The sequence below is a fragment of the Zeus faber genome (assembly GCF_960531495.2).
Source record: "Zeus faber genome assembly, chromosome: 22".
In the NCBI taxonomy this organism is placed as follows: domain Eukaryota; kingdom Metazoa; phylum Chordata; class Actinopteri; order Zeiformes; family Zeidae; genus Zeus; species Zeus faber.
The window spans coordinates 16,929,522-16,952,845 of record NC_137209.1 but is presented as its reverse complement, the minus strand read 5'-3'; the positions used below and the strand labels follow the sequence as shown (position 1 = coordinate 16,952,845).

The 23,324-nt window shown below is 44.6% G+C and overlaps 3 protein-coding genes across 5 annotated transcripts; 1 reads left to right on the top strand and 2 right to left on the bottom strand.

The window, feature by feature from the left end:
* Window positions 1-889: 889 nt before the first annotated feature.
* LOC307247238 (ATP-binding cassette sub-family E member 1-like) lies at window positions 890-7,751 on the bottom strand. Its single transcript, XM_080023341.1, has 18 exons — window positions 7,635-7,751; window positions 7,015-7,100; window positions 6,327-6,424; window positions 5,954-6,071; window positions 4,922-5,059; window positions 4,710-4,779; window positions 4,465-4,561; window positions 4,034-4,123; window positions 3,756-3,877; window positions 3,273-3,397; window positions 3,066-3,162; window positions 2,882-2,941; window positions 2,381-2,439; window positions 2,163-2,273; window positions 1,935-2,077; window positions 1,613-1,735; window positions 1,344-1,455; window positions 890-1,245 (listed from the first exon to the last, which is right to left on the bottom strand). Exons 1-18 carry the CDS (start codon window positions 7,735-7,737, stop codon window positions 1,198-1,200), a joined length of 1,800 nt encoding a protein of 599 aa, XP_079879467.1. The 5' UTR covers window positions 7,738-7,751; the 3' UTR covers window positions 890-1,197.
* Window positions 7,752-11,033: 3,282 nt separating this feature from the next.
* Window positions 11,034-12,935, top strand: LOC307247247 (anaphase-promoting complex subunit 10-like). The gene is made up of 3 exons (XM_080023353.1): window positions 11,034-11,153; window positions 11,724-11,852; window positions 12,601-12,935. The coding sequence occupies exons 2-3, from the start codon at window positions 11,738-11,740 to the stop codon at window positions 12,693-12,695; spliced, it is 210 nt and encodes a 69-aa protein (XP_079879479.1). The 5' UTR covers window positions 11,034-11,153; window positions 11,724-11,737; the 3' UTR covers window positions 12,696-12,935.
* Window positions 12,936-15,494: 2,559 nt separating this feature from the next.
* On the bottom strand, window positions 15,495-23,324 carry LOC307247237 (ATP-binding cassette sub-family E member 1-like). Of its 3 annotated transcripts, none has more exons than XM_080023339.1 (19): window positions 23,196-23,324; window positions 22,815-22,938; window positions 22,228-22,313; window positions 21,237-21,334; window positions 20,712-20,829; window positions 19,738-19,875; window positions 19,516-19,585; window positions 19,268-19,364; window positions 18,837-18,926; window positions 18,511-18,632; window positions 18,143-18,267; window positions 17,936-18,032; window positions 17,696-17,755; window positions 17,264-17,322; window positions 17,050-17,160; window positions 16,822-16,964; window positions 16,500-16,622; window positions 16,229-16,340; window positions 15,495-16,126 (listed from the first exon to the last, which is right to left on the bottom strand). In XM_080023339.1, the coding sequence occupies exons 2-19, from the start codon at window positions 22,915-22,917 to the stop codon at window positions 16,079-16,081; spliced, it is 1,800 nt and encodes a 599-aa protein (XP_079879465.1). In that variant the 5' UTR covers window positions 22,918-22,938; window positions 23,196-23,324; the 3' UTR covers window positions 15,495-16,078. The 3 variants fall into 3 exon arrangements, 2 of the variants coding, with proteins under 2 accessions (XP_079879465.1, XP_079879466.1); XM_080023340.1 differs by having other exon boundaries at window positions 22,825-22,938; XR_013844734.1 differs by lacking the exon at window positions 15,495-16,126 and having other exon boundaries at window positions 16,326-16,340; window positions 16,785-16,964.

Genomic DNA, 23,324 nt, shown 5'->3' with positions numbered 1-23,324 from the left:
TTCTAGCACTTGAAGTTCCACTTGGAGAACCGCTCCTTCTGATGGGACCGTCCCATCTGGTGGGGGGCCCATCGTAGTTCAGCTCGGTGCGTGCGGACATCCCTTGTTCTTAGCAAAAGCGCTTTAAATGGATTTAGAGACTTGGTTGGATTGACCGCTGCCTAGCAACAACCGTTGACAACTGCAATCTTAGCTGCGTGTGTAAAAGCCACAGTTTGCCAAATCTGTTGGGATTCTGGAAAGTTGTTTGCGTTCAATGTTTTTGTTTTTCTCAGCTTAAAAACCACTTCTATCCAGAACAAATTAAATTTACTGTTGGTTTTGTTTTTTCTATTGATTTTGAATAAAATTAAATGCTGATGAAACGGATTGTGTGGCTTCAGAAACGTCTGTCGTCCTTCACGTCCAAACAAGTTGATCCTGAGTCCAAAACGTTGCAGGTGCACTGTTTATTTGGAATCATTTCATTGACCGGGTTGGGAAATTCATTTTTGCAACGCTGAATCTTTTGATCAAATCAAAGCTTCTCTTCTCAAGTACTGTTCTACAGAGAAAAATAAAACCGTATACAAATATTCACTATATTTAAATAATTATATAATAAATGCCATATTTTGGCCAATAAACAGGCGGAATGTAATAAACATGTGACAAGAAGCAGGAGACAGCTGTTTATTGTAAATACATGAGTATCACAGATTTTATGTATCTTCCAACCACTGTGCCGCGGCACACTAATACGCCGTAAAATAAATACTGGAAATGAGCGTTGTGTTGCAAGATCAAAATTGCAAGGCTGCACCAATCCATCCACTCCAGCCTGGATACCAAGCTGTGGTTTCAAGTTTCACACAGAAAGAAAGCTGTGATGGTCAACAGTTGTGTTTGTGACTGGGTTTTTGGGACTGTGGCGTGGGATTATGTCATTATAAAAAGTGTAGTGAAACACTGGGTTATTTGCACTGTTTAAAAAGATTTTGCTTTCCCGGCCGGTGAAAGCAGCCCGGCGCCGCCGCCGCTGACCCCCCGGCTCCAGCCCTGGGGGTGGTGCTAGCCATCGGTTTGTGCGGCTCTTCGAGGCTAGCGGGAGGAGAAGAGGAAAAAGGAAAAAAAAATAAGCCACGTGGTCGTGGAATGTGGCGAACAGACCATCGCAGCGTGGCAGGAAGTTGCTGTCGGTCAAACAGGAACTGGACCTCAGTCGCGCAGGAAGAAATAGTTCCCACTTTTCTTCTGCTCCTTGTCCTGAGAGAGAGAGAGAGAATACGGTCGATTTACCTTTCCACACAGCTGCTTTGTGGACAGGTTGCAGTAGTGACAAAGGAGTGTGTGTGTGTGTGTACCTTGATGGAGTGGAGCTTGTTGATTCGAGGTCGGAAGTTGTTCGGGTCTCGTCTGAAGGTGATTTCCAACAGCGATAAAAACTTATTCATCCCCGCTAACAGACCCTGAGGGCTGAGAGAGACAGAGAGAGATTACATTTGAATTCCATATTCTAAGATTTGAATTTCATTTTAAATGATTGTTGTACTTTTCCTCATTTTAATGGCAGAATTTGCTGCACGAAATACCAAAGAACGCACGTGAGCGTGTGTGGGTGCATGTGTATTACGTGTTGGCGGCCGTGCACTTGGACGGGATTCCATCAAACACGATGACGCGGTCGGCCAGGTACGTCGCCATGATGAAGTCATGCTCCACCACGAAGGCCGTCTTCTTAGCGTGGAGGATGTATCTGCGCGCGCACACACACACACACATTGAGGAAATTCCCCTAAAATTTTGATGTAAACATACGATTGTAGTTTCTAAAGTACATTGTAATACCAGCCATTTATCCTGTGCAATGAATCTGACTTTTTGACTACTTTGCTGTTTCTGTTTAGTGTTTTTTCAACGTTCTACTTGTCTTCCCTCTTCATTTATTTGGCTACCTCTTGATGACCCTGGCGGCCATCAGCCTCTGCTCCGAGTCCAGGTACGCAGAGGGCTCGTCGATCAGGTAAACATCGGCTGGTTTCCCCAGGCAGAGCGTGAGAGCCACGCGCTGCAGCTCCCCCCCAGAGAGGTTCTGGACCTGAGGAGGGGGAGGGGGGCGGAGTCTTATTTTGCTGTGTAAATGACTGGACCACCGCTCCCCGCAGCTTGTGCGTGTGTCTTACGTCCTGGTCGATGATGCTCTCGATCTGCATGGGCTTCATGACGTCTGTGATGAACTGAGGGTGTGTGTAGGCGTCGCGGATCTTCCCGTGGAGAAGGGCCCTCACACTGCCCTGCACACACACACACACACACACACACACTTTCTGCATTGGATCAGTGGAAACATTACAGGGAAACACTGATAATGATGTTAAAGATAATAATTAAGAACGCCGACCTTGAACTTGGGGCTGATGGTCTGAGGTTTGTAGCTGACATTGAGGATGGGAATGTCCCCTGAGAGGGAGAGAGATTTATTGATCTATGTACAAGGGTTGATATTAATAATGATAACGTACAGCCAGCCAGTCGTTATGAAATAACCCCCTTCAGCGGGTTATTTTGGAATAATGATGGGCTGGCTGCACATCATGCTGCTTGTTACATAACAACTTGCCATGTTGAGGAGATACTGATTTGACAGTATTTCATTAACTCACACGTCTAGTTTGAGCTTCCGCTTCCAACAATAATCCACAAAGTTAAATTGGACATTTCCACATTCGCCTCGTCTTCGCAGAGTGACACGAGGGATGCGAAAGCGGGCGGAGAAACGGTCGCCCGTAGCAACGGTCATCACCCAAAGACGAGGGTCATTGTTCAGAAATAACTGACCTCTGCTATCGACCAATCGGAATCGAGCATTCCGCAGGTGTGTCAAATAAAACGCGGGTCTCACCCGTCCCATCGGGCTTGAGTCCTCCAGCCAACATCTTGATGAACGTGGTTTTCCCAGTTCCTGAACACACACCCATTATACATAGATATATTAGAACACACACATTATATATAGATATTTTAGAACACACACACACACACATTATATGTAGATATTACAACACACACACACACACACACTCTACCGTTTTCTCCCAGCATGACCATGATCTCAGAGTCGGTGAATTCTCCTTCTTTGATTTCCAGAGAGAACTCTCCCATCGTCTTTTTCATGTTGGGGTACTGAAATACACACACACACACCTTTTTAAAACACACACTGGCCCAGTACAGCCCCAGTCTGCCACCGGCTCGTCTTAAAAAAGCCGCCTTCAAACAGGAAGTGGGCGCACCTGGTAGTGGCGGAGCTTCTTGACCTCCTCCTCGCTGGCCGTCTCAGCGACCTTGAAGACCAGTGAGGTTTCCCTGAAACGCAGGTTCTCTGTGGGAACGTAGCCGTCCAGGAAGATGTTTATACCTGAAGGGGGAGAGAGAGAGAGTTACATTTACCATTTATCCAAATTCATTTTAATTGCTATTTCTACAGGTTGCCATTTGTATTGTGGGTTGTCATCACTTACCTGCACATATATATATATATATATACACACACACATACACACACATACACATACACACACACACACACACACACACACACTTTTTTTTTATTATTATTTATCATTCATATTTTTATGCATTTATTAAACGGCAACATTTACATTTTTCTGTTTGAATTGTACTTTCTGTTTGACATTAGCAGTTTAAGGCCATGGCAGCGAAGCCTCCTGGACTAGAGGGGGGGAGAGAGAGAGAGAGAGAGAGAGCGAGCGTACCCTCTCTGACGCTGAAGGGCATGGTGACCACCCCGTAGGCACTGGGAACGCCGTACAGGCAGCAGATGAAGTCAGACAGGTAATCCAACACACTGAGGTCGTGTTCCACCACAATGATGAACCTGGACAGACGCGCACGCACACAGGCACACAAAACAACACGCTGTTAAATTCATTTATTTTTTACACGGTTGTGTGGGGTTGTTTACTATTGATTTCAATTGAAAACCATTTCCATAGGAGTGGTTCAGAATCCCCCCCAGGACCTTACGCTCTACCTGTCAGGCGTGATGAGGGATCGGATGGTGATGGCGGCCTTCAGCCTCTGTTTGACATCCAGGTAACTGGAGGGCTCGTCAAACATATAACTAAAAGCAAAGCGAGGGGAGAGATCAAACTCCAGGTCGAACAGAAACCTCGATGCCACCTTAAAACCAGCATCATTTTACGGTCAAATGGCTCTCACAACTAAACCACGCCGCCTACATGCTAATGCTAACACTAGCTAGTGGCGCCATCTGGTGACGCTGCATGGAAACTACAATGAAGACTCACATTCAAGGGTGACTAATTTAACGCTTAACCGGTCTCACATTAATAACAATGAATAGGTATGTTGGAAGCTCTTAAACTAGACATACATATCGCTTTATTGTACAAAAACAGTCGTATTGAATGACTGCCCACTCCTGGGTGGGTGTAAACGTACATGTCGGCCCTCTGGATGCAGACCACTGCGCAGGCGAACCTCTGCAGCTCTCCCCCGGAGAGATCCTCCACATTCCTCTCCAGCAGGTGGCTCAGATCTGCCCGGCAACATTGTTACATATAAACCACGATACAACCCATTTTGAATACTCCAAACAAAAAGGCGAGGAAAGTGATCGACGTTTGTTAAAAAGTACAAGATATTTCTGTAACATCTGTCGGTGTATCGTTGTGTTACGTAACAACCTAGTTGTTTACAGACGATGACTTGCGAATCTGTGTCGTCTTTCCTGCTGAGGATAGCACCCACGGGCCCCTAGCGGCATAGACGTGAATTGCAATCAAAATGACAGCAATAAATATGGTAAAAAAAAAAAGATAACTATAATACTAATACTTCACACGGCAAACACAGACCCTGACCCGGTAGGACCTGTGCCCCCACCCGCTGCCCTCACCTTGACGGTCTTGGGGATTTGGTCCACGTACTGCGGCTTGACGATGGCGCGCAGGTCGTCCTCCAGGATCTTGGTGAAGTAGTTCTGGAGCTCGGAGCCTCGGAAGTTGGTGAGAATCTCCTGCCAGTCTGGAGGACTCTGGGGGGAAAACGCACCCGAGACGCTCCGTCACGCCCGCTGCCGCGTCCAAAACCCTGTGCTACGCCCAGGCACCGGAGCACCGCCGCCCCCGCGTATTTCAGACGCCGCAAACATTTTTCAAAATCCACTTTCAATAATTATAATAACAACGGAAACTTCAGAGATCAAAATTGCACAGCTGTAATAATTTGCCTCATCGTTTAGACATAGTGTTGACTCTACGTCGTGATGAAAGTTTTGGCTCATTTTCGAGGGTCACTCTGGGTGAATCACTGAGGGGAGAAAAAGAGTTGCAGTTTTCACAGTCACGTCTTTCTTAACCATTAGTAAACCATAATAATCAGGTTATAGATGTTTCTGACGTTTTAGCGGGGGACAGGAGAGCGGTTTATTTGACAGTGAAAAACTTTTGCCGTGGCAGGAAAAAGGGTTGAAAGCACTGCTCTGGTATCCCAGAAAGCAGCTGGATGGCTTCTCCAACAAGCGACATGAGATAAACCCTCGATAACAGGGACAAACAGAGACCCTTGTTCAGTTCATTCCACTAGAACTAGATTTATTTTCTCAAATAGTGGAAAGATGAAGTGATACACTTTGTAAACAGTGACACAGCAGTTTGTCCCCGGGGCCTTCGTCTGGAGGGAGTTCTTAGACGTCTCGTGACTATGACCCCGAGTCCCATGACTGACCTGCGTATAATGATACAGGATACACGCCCATATAAGGTAATAAGCATTTGCATTTCTGCTCGCATTCCATTTGTGAGCGCGGCAGCTACCAGCGACAGAGCAGGGTTAGGGCGTATCTCTTTATGCAGAGAACCCCCAAGAGAAAGGGGCTGGAACGTCTTCAGTGCGAGGGAACAACAGGGGGCTTGTGGCAACCACTCACATCAAACTTGCCCAGGTTGGGCTTCAGCTTGCCCGCCAGGATCTTCAGCGCCGTCGACTTTCCGATACCGTTCGTTCCGACCAAGCCCAGAACCTCACCGGGACGGGGGATAGGCAGGCTACACACACACACACACACACACACACACACTGTGAACTCTGAACTCTTTCCCCAAAATGAAAAGGGAAAGAAATCACAGACGAATGAATATATGGTGACTCCGTATCGATCCTTATTATTAATCAACAACAATATTCCAACAGCTTATCCAAAAGACGTAGGAGAACCAGGGTGTTATTATACTATAATTAGCAGCGCTGGGTGTATTTGAAGGAAGTCAAGGTGCGACTCAGCGTGTTGTTTGGCGACTCACCGGTGCAGCTTGAAGGAGTTGGGGCCGTATCTGTGCGTGGTTTCATTCTCCAGGTTGCTGGGCAGGTTGATGATGGACAAGGCCCCGAACGGACATTTCTGCAACGGACGTTGAGAAGAAGCTCCTTCAGTCAGAGGTTTAATCTGGGTATAAACTGATACCTCTTTTACTCATAACTGCCTTGAATGCAAGGATACCATTTTATCGTTTCATCATTTCAGCGCTTTTTTTTTCTCCCTCCAATCCGATTTTACTGAATTTTCCATTTTTATACATATTTATACATTCCCAGCACCCTTTCTATCCTCCCCTCCACCAAGCACACAGAACCACCCCCTCACCCACCTCAAACAATGCTTTAGCCCCCCCCCCCCCCAAGAAAAAAAAAAAGCTAAAAAAAGAAAAAGCCAAAAACAAAGAAATTGTAATAAATAAAAAGTAAATAAATAAGATAAAAATAAAAAAAATTATAAAACACATCCACAAAGACAATGACAAACTGAACACAAATAGCTTACAAGGAATAACTTGTAAGTTATTACTACTACTATTCTACTTAAGACTGATAACATTCCTTAGCGTACGTTTCTTTCATTTAATACTTGGACAGAAATTCAGCTTTTAAAACCAATTCGAAAACAAAAGTCTTAATTTCAGACTTTTAGGCGACGGCCTGGGCTCCCCTCACCTTGACGCAGATCCCGCAGCCGATGCAGAGCGTCTCGGAGATCCAGGCGATCTTACTCTGCGGCGTCACCTCGATGCACAGTTTCCCTGGAAACACACGGATACAAATCACAACGCGCCCGGACACAGCACCCACGCCGCCACGGGTGGATGTCCATGTGGTAGAGAGATCTCGTCAATCATAACGGTTGCAACAGGAGGCCCACAAACCGCAGTGGCGGCGGCAGTTTGCGTGACAGAAGAGAGGCAAAAATAATAAAGACACGGAATAAAAAATAAATAAAGTTAAAAATATATATATATATATATATATAATATAAGAAACGTATAACAGATATGCAATAAAAACATTGCGGCGCACAACAAAATACAACCCAATGACAAAAATTACACAAAGACTGAAAGAAATAGAAATAGAAGAAACTCAAAAGATAAAATAAACAGGAAAAACAAGGTCATATAGAGTAAATAATGAAGTAAAGCTCACAGTGAATCAGAGATAAAGCCTAAATGAGAAATACATACATGTACGATCAACCCAATCACTAACAAACACAGTATCCACAATACCCCAAAACGGAAAAAAAACACCCTTTTTAGTATTTGAGGGGCCACACCCACCCATGCGCACCACGGGGCAGCTCTTCTTGCATTCCAGGCCACTTTTCTTGGGTTTACACTTGTCACGGTTGACGATGGCAATCCTGGTGTATTTCTCTGCCATGACGGCACGAGAGCTGGGGAGCTGGGAGGCAGGAAGAGAGGGGGGGGGGGAGAGAGCGAGAGGGAGGGGGAGACAGAAAAGGGGGCAGAAACAAGAAGTGAGGGAGGTTCATTAGAAGTTGGTGTAGAAATGCTGTTTCATCCTGACTCATTGTTTTCCTCCATCTACATCTATTAACTGTCTGTCTCTACGTCCGTTTTCCTGTCTGTCTCTCTCTACCTGTCTCTCTCTCCACCTGTCTCTCTCTTTATCTGTCTCTCTCCAACTGTCCCGAGCTGTCTCCACCTGTCTGTCTCTCTCCACCTCTCTTTATCCGTCTCTTCTCTTTATCCGTCTCTCTCCATTTGTCTCTCTTTATCTGTCTCTCTCCCTCTCTTTAACTGCCTCCCTTTATGTCTGTCTGTCTCTCCATCTGTCTCTCTGTTCATCTGTCGGTCTGCCTCTCTCCATCCGTCTCTCTCTCTCCATGTCTCCCTCTCTCTTCACGTACCAGCAAGGCAGCAGCGCAGCGAACGCAGGGCCCCGCTCGCTTAACCCCGGTGCTCGGCGGTGCAGGCGCGGCGCTCACGCCGGGTCGGCCCCTGTCGGATGGATCCCGGGAGATCGATGGGAATGGATCTGAGAGTCGTTTACCACGGTCTGACACCTACATTTCAACATGTTCCCTGGGAAGCCAGCTGGAAATATGGCGCCAGATACGCAATCAGCTCTGCGACGATGACGTCACTGCTGTGCGATATTACACCGAACCTTATTACAACACATAACGTCATTTAAGTTTTTGGACCATGTTATTATTATGGGTTTTTTTTTTTTTTCTACTTTCTTTTTAAGGTGTTTTGTGGCACGGCGATGCTGAGTCACTATTCTGCAACAGAGCTGTTTTGTAATTTAGGTTTGTTTTCGGTTTTATTTGATTTATTTATTTCTCATTACTACTTAATTCGATTTTTTTTTTTACCCAAATGTTTGGGACCATCTCATGAAAATATTTGTATTATTTTTTTTTGTATTATTTTTTTTTGTATTATTATTATTATTATTATTATTATTATTATTATTATTATTATTATTATTTTCCAAAATGTTCTTTGTTGTGTCACTTTTTTATTGTAAGAATGGACAAACAATCAGTCATACCTGTTCAGACAGAAACACATATAAACAATGGAGCATTCATAGTAAGGAGGAATACAAACTGAAGAAATTGATCAAATAAATTCACAATAAAAAATAAATGAATAAAATTTCCAAAAAATGTAATAAAGGATTACATTTGGTGACAGAGTTCTTCAGAGAAACGTTTCTGAGTACATTATAATTACAAACGTGCTTTTCTTATAAGTCAGAAATTTTGGAGACTCAAAAATAACAATCAATGTAAATTAGTAACAACTTAAAATATGGCATTGAATTCAGAAATGTAGCTTTAGATATTAAAGCTACATGATCAAATAAAGTCACAATAAAAAATAAATACATTAATTAATACATAAATAAATATATAAAAGATTACATTTGGTGACAAACTTCCCAGAAAAACGTTTTTTGAGTACATTTTAATTATTAACGTGCTTTTCCTATTAGTCAGAAATTTTGGAGACTCAAAATAACAATCAATGTAAATATTAAACAACTTTAAAGATGGCATTGAATGAAGAAATGTGGCTTTATAGATATGAAATTTCACCAATCAAATAAAAAGGTTAACAATAGTACCTACATTGTTATCTTTACATTCCAAATAAGGGACAATGTATCCCCCTTCAATGATAACTGCATGTGTTGTTTTGCACAATATATAATTCTCAAAGTCTCTCCAGAATGAGTGGGAGATACCTGAGCCAAATTGATTATAATATAGACATCGAAACATGTACATTACATTTACATTTAGTCATTTAGCAGACGCTTTTATCCAAAGCGACTTACAAGGGAGAATAACATTCAAGCTACATTGCGACAGAGATTAGTGTAACAACAACATTCGTGTAACAATAAATACTGCAAGGTGGTGCTAAGTAGTTGTAGGTTAGGACAGGAGGTACTCACTGAAGAGCTGGGTCTTCAAGTGCTTCTTAAAGACAGAGGGAGGTCCCCGCTCTGGTCATTTTTGGCAGCTCGTTCCACCAACGTGGAACTACAAATGAGAATAGCCTGGATTGCCGTGGCTGTATGGCCGGCAGAGCCAGGCGACGCTCATTTGACGAGCGCAGCATCCGGGGGGTAACATGTGCTCTTACAAGAGCATTTAAGTAGGCGGGAGCATTCCCAGCCATCACTCTGTAGGCCAGCATAAGAGACTTGAACTTGATGCGGGCGGCTACAGGTAACCAGTGGAGCTCGATGAGCAGCGGAGTGACATGTGCCCTCTTTGGCTGGTTGAACACCAGTCGCGCCGCCGCATTCTGTATCATCTGTAGTGGCTTCACCGCACAGGCCGGCAAGCCTGTTAAGAGGGCGCTGCAGTAGTCCAGACGGGACATCACCAGAAACATTTGATAATAAAATAAGACAAGGTCTAATATTGGCTGCGTTACAATCCTTGACTAAAAGTGAAGGAAAGGAAGGAAAGCGAAGTAAAGAGGGAAGCAGTACCACGGTGGGTTGACAAAAGCATTAGAAATAAGAAATAAAGTCAAAATATACCGCAAATAAAGACCTCAAATATCTGTACATTGATGGAACGGATAGTCAATGACAGACGAATGTATTTCTTGGAGAAAGGGGTATGGTGGATTCAGGAGATGAATGGGCACTATGGACCCAGCGTTTGGGTCCTTATTCGTATCTTGTTTTGAAGGCGTCTTTTTGGTCGTCGACTTTTTAAGTACATCTACCTGCCACCCACGACCTATTATTTTGCAAGTTCAGGATTATAGTGCTCTTTCTTTCTTTCTTTTGTTTCTTGTTTTGTTCTTCTGGGCTACAAGTGCTCTTCTTATTGTGCGTAATCACCGGGTATCATGACATTTCACTGCATATGTATGACCGTGTGTATATATATGTGACAAATAACCTTTTGAATCTTGAATCTTGGATGTAATACTTCATGGGCAACCACAGAAAAGATGAGTTGCACTTTCTTGTTCAGTTTTGCCGAAAGTACATTTGTTATGGACCTCTCGACATCTTGAAAAACGCACGTTTGCTGGATACATGTCATGCGATATTCTTTCGATGTATTTCTCTAATTTTAGCATTTGCTGCTCAAAATATCAAGGCTATTACGGGGTCTGTTACCATGACGGGGTACGGACAACGTCCGTCTTTGGCGTGTCACTACTATGCGACGACGGCGGTGCGTGACGTCACTAGCCCGCGACGGAGCGCCGTCAGGTGGGAGGTTCGAAGCAGAAGAGTCAGTTGAGTGTTGCCCGCAATGCGGTGAGATAACCCGTCATTTCATCTCACGCGTAAGTATGTTTTAATAAACCCAAATAGCTGAACAAACTCAGCATTTCAGGCTCTTAAACTCGGTTTTCTGGCGTGGTCCAGCTAGCCAGCTAACTTCCAATTGTTCGTCCTTCTTAACATTGTCAATTATAAGAATAGTGTCCGTGAGCATCTCTCGATTGTTGTGCATTGAAATTGTTTATTACGCTTTAAAGTTTGAACGGATACATGACATTCATATACGTAATACGACATTTACAAAATAACACATACTTCACATTATTTATTTCACAATGTTGTGACCTTGTTGTAATAACATTATTGTATGTGACCATATTTATATACACATTTATATTGTGTGTTTTTTTACTTTTTAGGTTTATTTTCACTGTCCATCTTCAGATTTACATTTATTTAATATTATTCACCAACTGTCAGCTTGGCTTCTCTTATTCTTTGTTAAGTTTTAATTAAGACAATGATTACACTTAAAAAGATGACAATGGGTATTTAACATTATTCATTTAATAGTAAATACTTGAATAATTGTTGTTGTTTTATTCACCGGCTGTCATCTCTCCTCTGCTCAGCGCTTGTCCAGGGGATGGCCACTCCCAGTAAGACCCCGCCCGGGGCCGACCCCAAGCAGCTGGAGCGCACTGGGACTGTCCGAGAGATCGGATCACAGGCCGTGTGGTCCCTGTCCTCCTGTAAACCTGGTATGTGGCAACAGCACCGCCAGCTTAGTTTTTGTTTCCAGGAGGGGTGGGCCGGAATATTCGCTTTTTTGTTCATGTGGCAAACACCTGTTTTCGTCTTTTGTGTGGGTAGTTTCCCGCTGGAATAAGAAGTAATACTTTATTTCCTGTAAAAGGTATTTTGTGGTTTGATAAATTCATGCCATTCAAACGTCTTATGTCTTAGTTTATCATTGGAAACAATCACTGAGCAGAACCGATCATGTAGTTCGTGGGTTAAGAGGAAGCCGTGATGAGAGCTTTGGCTCCTTTTCGAGACTGTTCCTGACGACTGACTCTCACTCACTGCCTCGTAATTTGAAGCAGATTGTCAGGCTCCTAGCTGAGCTGCTTGAGGCCGTGAGTGACTCGCTGCTCACGGCTCTTTTCGTTCAGAAATACAGATTCAGACAGATTACGATTAAATCAAACAAATGTCTCTTTTGCCAGAGTGACCCCAGATCGGTGAATCATTAAAACTTTTTGTTCGCCACGAACAAATAATTTGCGACTCTTGCATCACTAGACAATATGGGTACAACTTAATATATACTGTACATGTATAGAAATACTCAGACTGCCAGTACGGATTGTAGAACTGTTACGAAACAAAGTACTGTTGCCATATTATTTTTGTGTTAGTACTGTGGTACTATGTTGGTACTGTGTGAGTATTGTGGTACTGTGTCGTGCTGTTAGTGACAGTGTATAATTCATCTTTGTGCCACAGGGTTTGGTGTGGACCAGTTGAGAGACGACAACCTGGAGACGTACTGGCAGTCCGACGGCTCTCAGCCTCATCTGGTCAACATCCAGTTTAGGTAGATCCCACCCTGGCAACACACTAGAACAGGGCAACAATATAATAATAAAAAAATATTTATCCCAATTATTTTGACGAAATACCCCGATGGCGTTATTGCAACAATCATTTGTGGCGGGGGAAAAAAGTTAAACTTGTTTAAAAATAGAACTGTCATTCAAGCACAGCTTTATTTAGCTTTCATTGTTTGGATGTGCATCACAGTGCATTGTTGGAGCAATAATAAAAAATTATTGCAAATAATTGAAGGCTGCCATTTTGCGTCAGTGCTTTTGCTATGTACATGTTTGCTAGCCTTTGCCTCTTTGATCGCCGTACTTTCTTTGTATTCCTTTGCGTGGTTACCTCCAAATGTTGGAATATGTTTGCTGTGGTCCCGTGCGACGCCGAGATCGATTCATGACAGGGCTCGAGGAACACTGTTTTTGCTCTGTGTCAGCTGGTTTGTGCCCGAAGTGACACCACACAACTGACGTGCACCCTTTCTTCGGCAATACCGGTTCGTCTCCGTTCATTGTCTCTTGATGCTTCGTTCACGTGACATTGAAGTTGCTCTCTGGATTGACTGATGTGTGTCTTTGAGTCTAGAATTGGCTGTGTTGCTTGAAAGTATAGTAGGTACTTTCTGTGTGTGCGAGTGCACCACTAGTGTGTTGGGAGAATTTTTCAAATTCCACTTTAAAATATGTATGATGCACACTAGCTCCTGTGTTGCAGGATAAAATTTGCGAGGCTGCACTAATTCATGAAATTCTTCAGTCACAGACACAACAGCAGCTCTGTGTTCATCAGAGCAAGCTCATGTTCAAGTGAAAAGAATTGGTAATGATGAAAAGTTTGACTTCTTTTTGAGATTCGGTTCCTGACAAATCACTGAGTAAAACGCACGGTGAGCGAGGGAGGACCTCCTGAACGAGAGTCAGAAGACTCCAGGATCATTCTGTCAGAACTATTTTTATTTGGTGGAATGCAAATTGCAAATCACATTCAATTTTTATTACGCCAAATGCCTCGACCGTTTTTGCCTTGGTCTTGAATTCGTCCGCTGTATTTTTTTCACTTTGTCAGTCGGACATTCACTCTTTGGCCGGGGTGACTCCAAACTTCTGAGTTATTTAAAAGATTTGTTCATTACTACGATTGGATAGGGGTTTGGTGTCGGAGAAAATGTTTGGAAACAATGGACTAGTGGCGGCACTAACCTCCAATGATGGGGGCAAGAAGTTGATTAGTGAAACCGCTGGTGTGTTGATCAGTGTGAATAAATAAAAACCTGTGTGTGTGTGTGTGTGTGTGTGTGTGTGTGTGTGTGTGTGTGTGTGTGTGTGTGTGTGTGTGTCTCCTGTACAAGATGCTGTAAAATATATATATTTCAATTTTTGAAGACGTGGATGTGTACATCCGTGGTCCGCTCGTCACGGACCTGCGACCCAGTTATGGATCGGAGCTACCAGTTGAGAAACTGCCAATGTAGTCTTGTCCTTGCAGTATTTTGTGAGGATAAGGGTCGACTCGTCAAAATTAACACTTAGTGTTCGCGTTTTATAAAGGCCTGTAGTGGCATATTGCCATATTATTTTGTTGGGAACTCTTATATAATATGATATCATATTATATCCTGGAGCCCTGGATGCATCTTTAGACTGTCACACAGCTTTTATAGTTAGTTTTATAGTGTGTGTGTGTGTGTGTGTGTGTGTGTCCACAGATGTGATTATTCTCAGGTGGTTCTTCAACCTGGGAGTGAAGGTGAGAGGACTGTGTGTCTCCGTTCCTCTCGTGTCCTTTTCTAAAAACGTCTCTTCAGTGTGTCTGACCTCATCGTTCTATTTCTCCTTTCGGAATCTGAACGGTATTTCCCGTTTGACCTCGTCGTCTCTTCATGAAATTAATGGTGAAAACGTCTGTGGACCAAGAATGTGTCAGAAAGCTGAAAGTGTGCCTTGCCAAGGAGATTTTAGGAGAAGTTAACACTTACTTATGACATTTGATTGAGATAAAAGGAAGTTTCTCTGGCTGCAGTGTGCATGGTCCGGCGAGAAGCTCACACGTCGCCATTCATCCCCAGTGACTTTATTTATTTAAAGAACCTGCAGCACCACAAATGGCTGCTCTGCGATATGACATCATCCCCAAATAAGGACAATAAGGGAAACTCAACTGATGCTGATTTCGTGACTTCTAATGAACTCAAATTCCCACATTCCAGCCTCTAGATTACTAAGACGTCCTTTGGCCTCCATCACAGACTTGCTGCTTCCTGCCCCTCCCTTTCGAGTCACTTCCTGTTTTCACCGGTGTCCAATTTCTAGCACTTGAAGTTCCACTTGGAGAACCGCTCCTTCTGATGGGACCGTCCCATCTGGTGGGGGGCCCATCGTAGTTCAGCTCGGTGCGTGCGGACATCCCTTGTCCTTAGCAAAAGCGCTTTAAATGGATTTAGAGACTTGGTTGGATTGACCACTGCCTAGCAACAACCGTTGACAACTGCAATCTTAGCTGCGTGTGTAAAAGCCACAGTTTGCCAAATCTGTTGGGATTCTGGAAAGTTGTTTGCGTTCAATGTTTTTGTTTTTCTCAGCTTAAAAAACACTTCTATCCAGAACAAGTTGATCCTGAGTCCAAAACGTTGCAGGTGCACTGTTTATTTGGAATCATTTCATTGACCGGGTTGGGAAATTCATTTTTGCAACGCTGAATCTTTTGATCAAATCAAAGCTTCTCTTCTCACATACTGTCCTACAGAGAAAAATAAAACCGTATACAAATATTCACTATATTTAAATAATTATATAATAAATGCTATATTTTGGCCAATAAGCAGGCGGAATGTAATAAACAAGAAGCAGGAGACAGCTGTTTATTGTAAATACATGAGTATTACAGATTTTATGTATCTTCCAACCACTGTGCCGCGGCACACTAATACGCCGTAAAATAAATACTGGAAATTAGCGCTTGTGTTGCAAGATCAAAATTGCAAGGCTGCACCAATCCATCCACTTCAGCCCGGATACCAAGCTGTGGTTTCAAGTTTCACACAGAAAGAAAGCTGTGATGGTCAACAGTTGTGTTTGTGACTGGGTTTTTGGGACTGTGGCGTGGGATTATGTCATTATAAAAAGTGTAGTGAAACACTGGGTTATTTGCACTGTTTAAAAAGATTTTGCTTTCCCGGCCGGTGAAAGCAGCCCGGCGCCGCCGCCGCTGACCCCCCGGCTCCAGCCCTGGGGGTGGTGCTAGCCATCGGTTTGTGCGGCTCTTCGAGGCTAGCGGGAGGAGAAGAGGAAAAAGGAAAAAAAATAAGCCACGTAGTCGCCGAATGTGGCGAACAGACCCTCGCAGCGCGGCAGGAAGTTGCTGTCGGTCAAACAGGAACTGGACCTCAGTCGCACAGGAAGAAATAGTTCCCACTTTTCTTCTGCTCCTTGTCCTGAGCGCGAGAGAGAGAGAGAGAATACGGTCGATTTACCTTTCCACACAGCTGCTTTGTGGACAGGTTGCAGTAGTGACAAAGGAGTGTGTGTGTGTGTACCTTGATGGAGTGGAGCTTGTTGATTCGAGGTCGGAAGTTGTTCGGGTCTCGTCTGAAGGTGATTTCCAACAGCGATAAAAACTTATTCATCCCCGCTAACAGACCCTGAGGGCTGAGAGAGAGAGAGAGAGAACTTACATTTGAATTCCATATTCTTCGATTTTAATTTCATTTTAAATGATTGTTGTACTTTTCCTTATTTTAATGGCAGAATTAGCTGCACGAAATACCAAAGAACGCACGTGAGCGTGTGTGGGTGCATGTGTATTACGTGTTGGCGGCCGTGCACTTGGACGGGATTCCATCGAACACGATGACGCGGTCGGCCAGGTACGTCGCCATGATGAAGTCATGCTCCACCACGAAGGCCGTCTTCTTAGCGTGGAGGATGTATCTGCGCGCGCACACACACACACACATTGAGGAAATTCCCCTAAAATTTTGATGTAAGCATACGATTGTAGTTTCTAAAGTACATTGTAATACCAGTCATTTATCCTGTGCAATGAATCTGACTTTTTGACTACTTTGCTGTTTCTGTTTAGTGTTTTTTCACCGTTCTACTTGTCTTCCCTCTTCATTTATTTGGCTACCTCTTGATGACCCTGGCGGCCATCAGCCTCTGCTCCGAGTCCAGGTACGCAGAGGGCTCGTCGATCAGGTACACATCGGCTGGTTTCCCCAGGCAGAGCGTGAGAGCCACGCGCTGCAGCTCCCCCCCAGAGAGGTTCTGGACCTAAGGAGGGGGAGGGGGGCGGAGTCTTATTTTGCTGTGTAAATGACTGGACCACCGCTCCCCGCAGCTTGTGCGTGTGTCTTACGTCCTGGTCGATGATGCTCTCGATCTGCATGGGCTTCATGACGTCTGTGATGAACTGAGGGTGTGTGTAGGCGTCGCGGATCTTCTCGTGGAGAAGGGCCCTCACACTGCCCTGCACACACACACACACACACACACCTCCTGCATTGGATCAGTGGAAACATTACAGGGAAACACTGATAATGATGTTAAAGATAATAATTAAGAACGCCGACCTTGAACTTGGGGCTGATGGTCTGAGGTTTGTAGCTGACATTGAGGATGGGAATGTCCCCTGAGAGGGAGAGAGATTTATTGATCTATGTACAAGGGTTGATATTAATAATGATAACGTACAGCCAGCCAGTCGTTACGAAATAACCCCCGTTATTGAGGAGTTTCTGATTTGACAGTATTTCATTAACTCACACGTCTAGTTTGAGCTTCCGCTTCCAACAATAATCCACAAAGTTAAATTGGACATTTCCACATTCACCTCGTCTTCGCAGAGTGACACGAGGGATGCGAAAGCGGGCAGAGAAACGGTCGCCTGTAGCAACGGTCATCACCCAAAGACAAGGGTCATTGTTCAGAAATAACTGACCTCTGCTATCGACCAATCGGAATCGAGCATTCCGCAGGTGTGTCAAATAAAACGCGGGTCTCACCCGTCCCATCGGGCTTGAGTCCTCCAGCCAACATCTTGATGAACGTGGTTTTCCCAGTTCCTGAACACACACCCATTATACATAGATATATAAGCACACACACACACACATTATGTAAAGATATTACACACACACACACACACACACACACACACACACACACACACACACACACACACACACACACACACACACACACACACACACACACACACACACACACACACACACACATTCTACCGTTTTCTCCCAACATGACCATGATCTCAGAGTCGGTGAATTCTCCTTCTTTGATTTCCAGAGAGAACTCTCCCATCGTCTTTTTCATGTTGGGGTACTGAAATACACACACACACACCTTTTTAAAACACACACTGGCCCAGTACAGCCCCAGTCTGCCACCGGCTCGTCTTAAAAAAGCCGCCTTCAAACAGGAAGTGGGCGCACCTGGTAGTGGCGGAGCTTCTTGACCTCCTCCTCGCTGGCCGTCTCAGCGACCTTGAAGACCAGCGAGGTTTCCCTGAAACGTAGATTCTCCGTGGGAACGTAGCCGTCCAGGAAGATGTTTATACCTGGAGGGGGAGAGAGTGTGTGCACACACACACACACACACACACACACACACACACACACACACACACACACACACACACACACACACACACACACACACACACACACACACACGCACGGCGACATTTACATTTTTCTGTTTGAATTGTACTTTCTGTTTGACATTAGCAGTGTAAGGCCATGGCAGCAAAGCCTCCTGGACTGGAGGGGGAGAGAGAGAGCGAGAGAGAGAGCGAGCGTACCCTCTCTGACGCTGAAGGGCATGGTGACCACCCCGTAGGCACTGGGAACGCCGTACAGGCAGCAGATGAAGTCAGACAGGTAATCCAACACACTGAGGTCGTGTTCTACCACAATGATGAACCTGGACAGAAGCACACACACACACACACACACACACACACACACACACACACACACACACACACACACACACACACACACACACACACACTGTTAAATCCATTTATTTTTTATACAGTTGTGTGGGGTTGTTTACTATTGATTTCAATTGAAAACCATTTCCATAGGAGTGGTTCAGAATCCCCCCCAGGACCTTACGCTCTACCTGTCAGGCGTGATGAGGGATCGGATGGTGATGGCGGCCTTCAGCCTCTGTTTGACATCCAGGTAACTGGAGGGCTCGTCAAACATATAACTACAAGCAAAGCGAGGGGAGAGATCAAACTCCAGGTCGAACAGAAACCTCGATGCCACCTTAAAACCAGCATCATTTTACCGTCAAGTGGCTCTCACAACTAAACCACGCCGCCTACATGCTAATGCTAACACTAGCTAGTGGCGCCATCTAGTGACGATGCATGGAAACTACAATGAAGACTCACATTCAAGCATGACTAATTTAACGATTAACCGGTCTCACATTAATAACAATGAATAGGTATGTTGGAAGCTCTTAAACTAGACATACATATCGCTATATTGTACAAAAACAGTCGTATTGAATGACTGCCCACTCCTGGGTGGGTGTAAACGTACATGTCGGCCCTCTGGATGCAGACCACTGCGCAGGCGAACCTCTGCAGCTCTCCCCCGGAGAGATCCTCCACATTCCTCTCCAGCAGGTGGCTCAGATCTGCCCGGCAACATTGTTACATATAAACCACGATACAACCCATTTTGAATACTCCAAACAAAAAGGCGAGGAAAGTGATCGACGTTTGTTAAAAAGTACAAGATATTTCTGTAACATCTGTCGGTGTATCGTTGTGTTACGTGTGTGTTACCTAGTTGTTTACAGACGATGACTTGCGAATCTGTGTCGTCTTTCCTGCTGAGGATAGCGCCCACGGACCCCTAGTGGCATAGACGTGAATTGCAATCAAAATGACAGCAATAAATATGTTAAAAAAAAAAACAACGACAAAAAAAACTATAATACTAATACTTCACAACGCAAACACAGACCCTGACCCAGTAGGACCTGTGCCCCCACCCGCTGCCCTCACCTTGACGGTCCTGGGGATTTGGTCCACGTACTGCGGCTTGACGATGGCGCGCAGGTCGTCCTCCAGGATCTTGGTGAAGTAGTTCTGGAGCTCGGAGCCTCGGAAGTTGGTGAGAATCTCCTGCCAGTCTGGGGGACTCTGGGGGGAAAACGCACCCGAGACCCTTCGTCACGCCGCGCTGCCGCGTCCAAAACCCTGTGCTACGCCCAGGCGCTGGAGCACCGCTGCCTCCGAACATTTTTCAAATTCCACTTTCAATAATTATAATTTTAACGGAAACTTCGGAGATCAAAATTACACGGCTGTAATAATTTGCCTAATCGTTTAGACAAGAGTCGCTCTGGGTGAATCACTGAGGGGAAAAAAAGAGTCGTTGCATTTTTCACAGTCACGTCTTTCTTAACCATTAGTAAACCATAATAATCAGGTTATAGATGTTTCTGACGTTTTAGCGGGGGACAGGAGAGCGGTTTATTTGACAGTGAAAAACTTTTGCCGTGGCAGGAAAAAGGGTTGAAAGCACTGCTCTGGTATCCCAGAAAGCAGCTGGATGGCTTCTCCAACAAGCGACATGAGATAAACCCTCGATAACAGGGACAAACAGAGACCCTTGTTCAGTTCATTCCACTAGAACTAGATTTATTTTCTCAAATAGTGGAAAGATGAAGTGATACACTTTGTAAACAGTGACACAGCAGTTTGTCCCCGGGGCCTTTGTCCGGAGGGAGTTCTTAGACGTCTCGTGACTATGACCCCGAGTCACATGACTGACCTGCGTATAATGATACAGGATACACGCCCATATAAGGTAATAAGCATTTGCATTTCTGCTCGCATTCCATTTGTGAGCGCGGCAGCTACCAGCGACAGAGCAGGGTTAGGGCGTATCTCTTTATACAGAGAACCCCCGAGAGAAAGGGGCTGGAACGTCCTCAGCGCGGGCGAACAACAGGGGGCTTGTGGCAACAACTCACATCAAACTTGCCCAGGTTGGGCTTCTGCTTGCCTGCCAGGATCTTCAGCGCCGTCGACTTTCCGATACCATTCGTTCCGACCAAGCCCAGAACCTCACCGGGACGCGGGATAGGCAGGCTGCACACACACACACACACACACACACACACACACACACACACACACACACACACACACACACACACACACACACACACACACACACACACACACACACACACACACACACACACACGGTTTTTTTTTTCTGTGTTACTTTGCAGAAAGATAATATCGGTCACGGAATAAAGCGATGCAGATTCATTTGCCTCTGAAATATTCCCCAAATGAAAAGGGGAAAGAAATCACAGACGAATGAATATATGGTGACTCCGTATCGATCCTTATTATTAATCAACAACAATATTCCAACAGCTTATCCGAAAGACGCAGGAGAACCAGGGTGTTATTTAACTATAATTAGCAGCGCTGGGTGTATTTGAAGGAAGTCAAGGTGCGACTCAGCGTGTTGTTTGGCGACTCACCGGTGCAGCTTGAAGGAGTTGGGGCCGTATCTGTGCGTGGTTTCATTCTCCAGGTTGCTGGGCAGGTTGACGATGGACAAGGCCCCGAACGGACATTTCTGCAACGGACGTTGAGAAGAAGCTCCTTCAGTCAGAGGTTTAATCTGGGTATAAACTGATACCTCTTTTACTCATAACTGCCTTGAATGCAAGGATACCATTTTATCTTTTCATCATTTCAGCACCTTTTTTTTCTCCCTCCAATCCGATTTTACTGAATTTTTCATTTTTATACATATTTATACATTCCCAGCACCCTTTCTATCCTCCCCTCCACCAAGCACACAGAACAACCCCCTCACCCACCTCAAACAATTTGGCCCAAAATAAAGAAAAAGCCAAACAATAAATAAAAATAAATAAAAAGTAAATAAATAAGATAAAAATAAAAAAATATATAAAACACATCCACAAAGACAATGACAAACTGAACACAAATAGCTTACAAGGAATAACTTGAAGCCATGGGCAAAATTGATGAGCATTAATAAAACAAAAATAGAGTGATAGACATGAGATATGACATATGATAAAAGAAAATTATAAAATTAAGCACTTTTCTTTAAAAGAGAAAATCAGATGAAATATGAAAATAAACATGAAACCAGCACAGGATCGACATTTAACATTTGAAATGTATGGACATATCTCGCATGCAGCTCATGTTTCATGTTGAGAATCAGTCGGCCATGAGCCTAAAACGTGTTAAAACCTTGCACCTCTACATTTCACTGCATATATGTATGAAAGTATGTATATGTATGTGACGAATAAACCTCTTGAATCTTGACTCTTGAATCACATGTGTTGCTTATTCTTCCCTGGAGACTGATAACATTCCTTAGCGTACGTTTCTTTCATTTAATACTTGGACGGAAATTTAGCTTTTAAAACCAATACGAAAACAAGTCTTCATTTCAGACTTTTAGGCGACGGCCTGGGCTCCCCTCACCTTGACGCAGATCCCGCAGCCGATGCAGAGCGTCTCGGAGATCCAGGCGATCTTACTCTGCGGCGTCACCTCGATGCACAGTTTCCCTGGAAACACGCGGATACAAATCACAACGCGCCCGGACACAGCACCCACGCCGCCACGGGTGGATGTCCATGTGGTAGAGAGATCTCGTCAATCATAACGGTTGCAACAGGAGGCCCACAAACCGCAGTGGCGGCGGCAGTTTGCGTGACAGAAGAGAGGCAAAAATAATAAAGAGACGGAATAAAAAATAAATAAAGTTAAAAAAGAATGCGATATAAGAAACGTATAAGAGATATGCAATAAAAACATTGCCGCGCACAACAAAATACAACCCAATGACGAAAATTACACAAAGACTGAAAGAAATAGAAGAAACTCAAAAGACAAAATAAACAGGAAAAACAAGGTCATATACAGTAAATAATGAAGTAAAGCTCACAGTGAATCAGAGATAAAGCTAAAATTTGAAATAAATACATGTACGATCAACCCAATCACTAAAGAACACAGTATCCACAATACCCCAAAACGGAAATTTCTATTCGAGGGGCCACACCCACCCATGCGCACCACGGGGCAGCTCTTCTTGCATTCCTGGCGACATTTCTTGGGTTTACACTTGTCGTGGTTGACGATGGCAATCCTGGTGTTTTTCTCTGCCATGACGGCACGAGAGCCGGGGCGCTGGGAGGCAGGAAGAGAGGGGGGGGGGGGGAGGGCGGGAGAGACAGAAAAAGGGGCAGAACCAAGAAGCGAGTGAGGTTCATTAAAAGTTGGCGTAGAAAATGACAGAAACCAGCACGGCATCAGCGCAACGAGCCAGCTAATGCTAACAGCTAGCTCAAAGCTAACGCGGGGCCCCCGCTCGGTGACAGCAGCGAATCAGCCTCCGTTTGGTGACATTACGCCCGGCGCGTCGGCGGTGCAGGCGCGGCACTCACCCCGGGTCGGCCCCTGTCGGATGGATCCCGGGAGATCGATGGGAATGGATCTGAGAGTCGTTTACCACGTTCTGACACCTACATTTCAACAACGTGTTCCCTGGGAAGCCGGCTGGAAATATGGCGCCA

Bases quoted from the DNA above. Each gene is read 5' to 3' on its own strand.
- LOC307247238 (XM_080023341.1), bottom strand. From the start codon at position 7,737: ATGGCAGAGAAATACACCAGGATTGCCATCGTCAACCGTGACAAGTGT. The intron at 3,878-4,033 runs GTAGAGCGTAAG...GCGTCTGTCCAG, and splicing joins TCCCTCATCACGCCTGACAG to GTTCATCATTGTGGTGGAAC. The intron at 2,942-3,065 runs GTAGAGTGTGTG...GTGTGTGTTCAG, and splicing joins GGTCATGCTGGGAGAAAACG to GAACTGGGAAAACCACGTTC.
- LOC307247237 (XM_080023339.1), bottom strand. From the start codon at position 22,917: ATGGCAGAGAAAAACACCAGGATTGCCATCGTCAACCACGACAAGTGT. The intron at 17,756-17,935 runs GTAGAATGTGTG...GTGTGTGTTCAG, and splicing joins GGTCATGTTGGGAGAAAACG to GAACTGGGAAAACCACGTTC. The intron at 16,965-17,049 runs GTAAGACACACG...CCCCCTCCTTAG, and splicing joins AGAGCATCATCGACCAGGAC to GTCCAGAACCTCTCTGGGGG.
- LOC307247247 (XM_080023353.1), top strand. From the start codon at position 11,738: ATGGCCACTCCCAGTAAGACCCCGCCCGGGGCCGACCCCAAGCAGCTG. The intron at 11,853-12,600 runs GTATGTGGCAAC...TTTGTGCCACAG, and splicing joins CCTGTCCTCCTGTAAACCTG to GGTTTGGTGTGGACCAGTTG.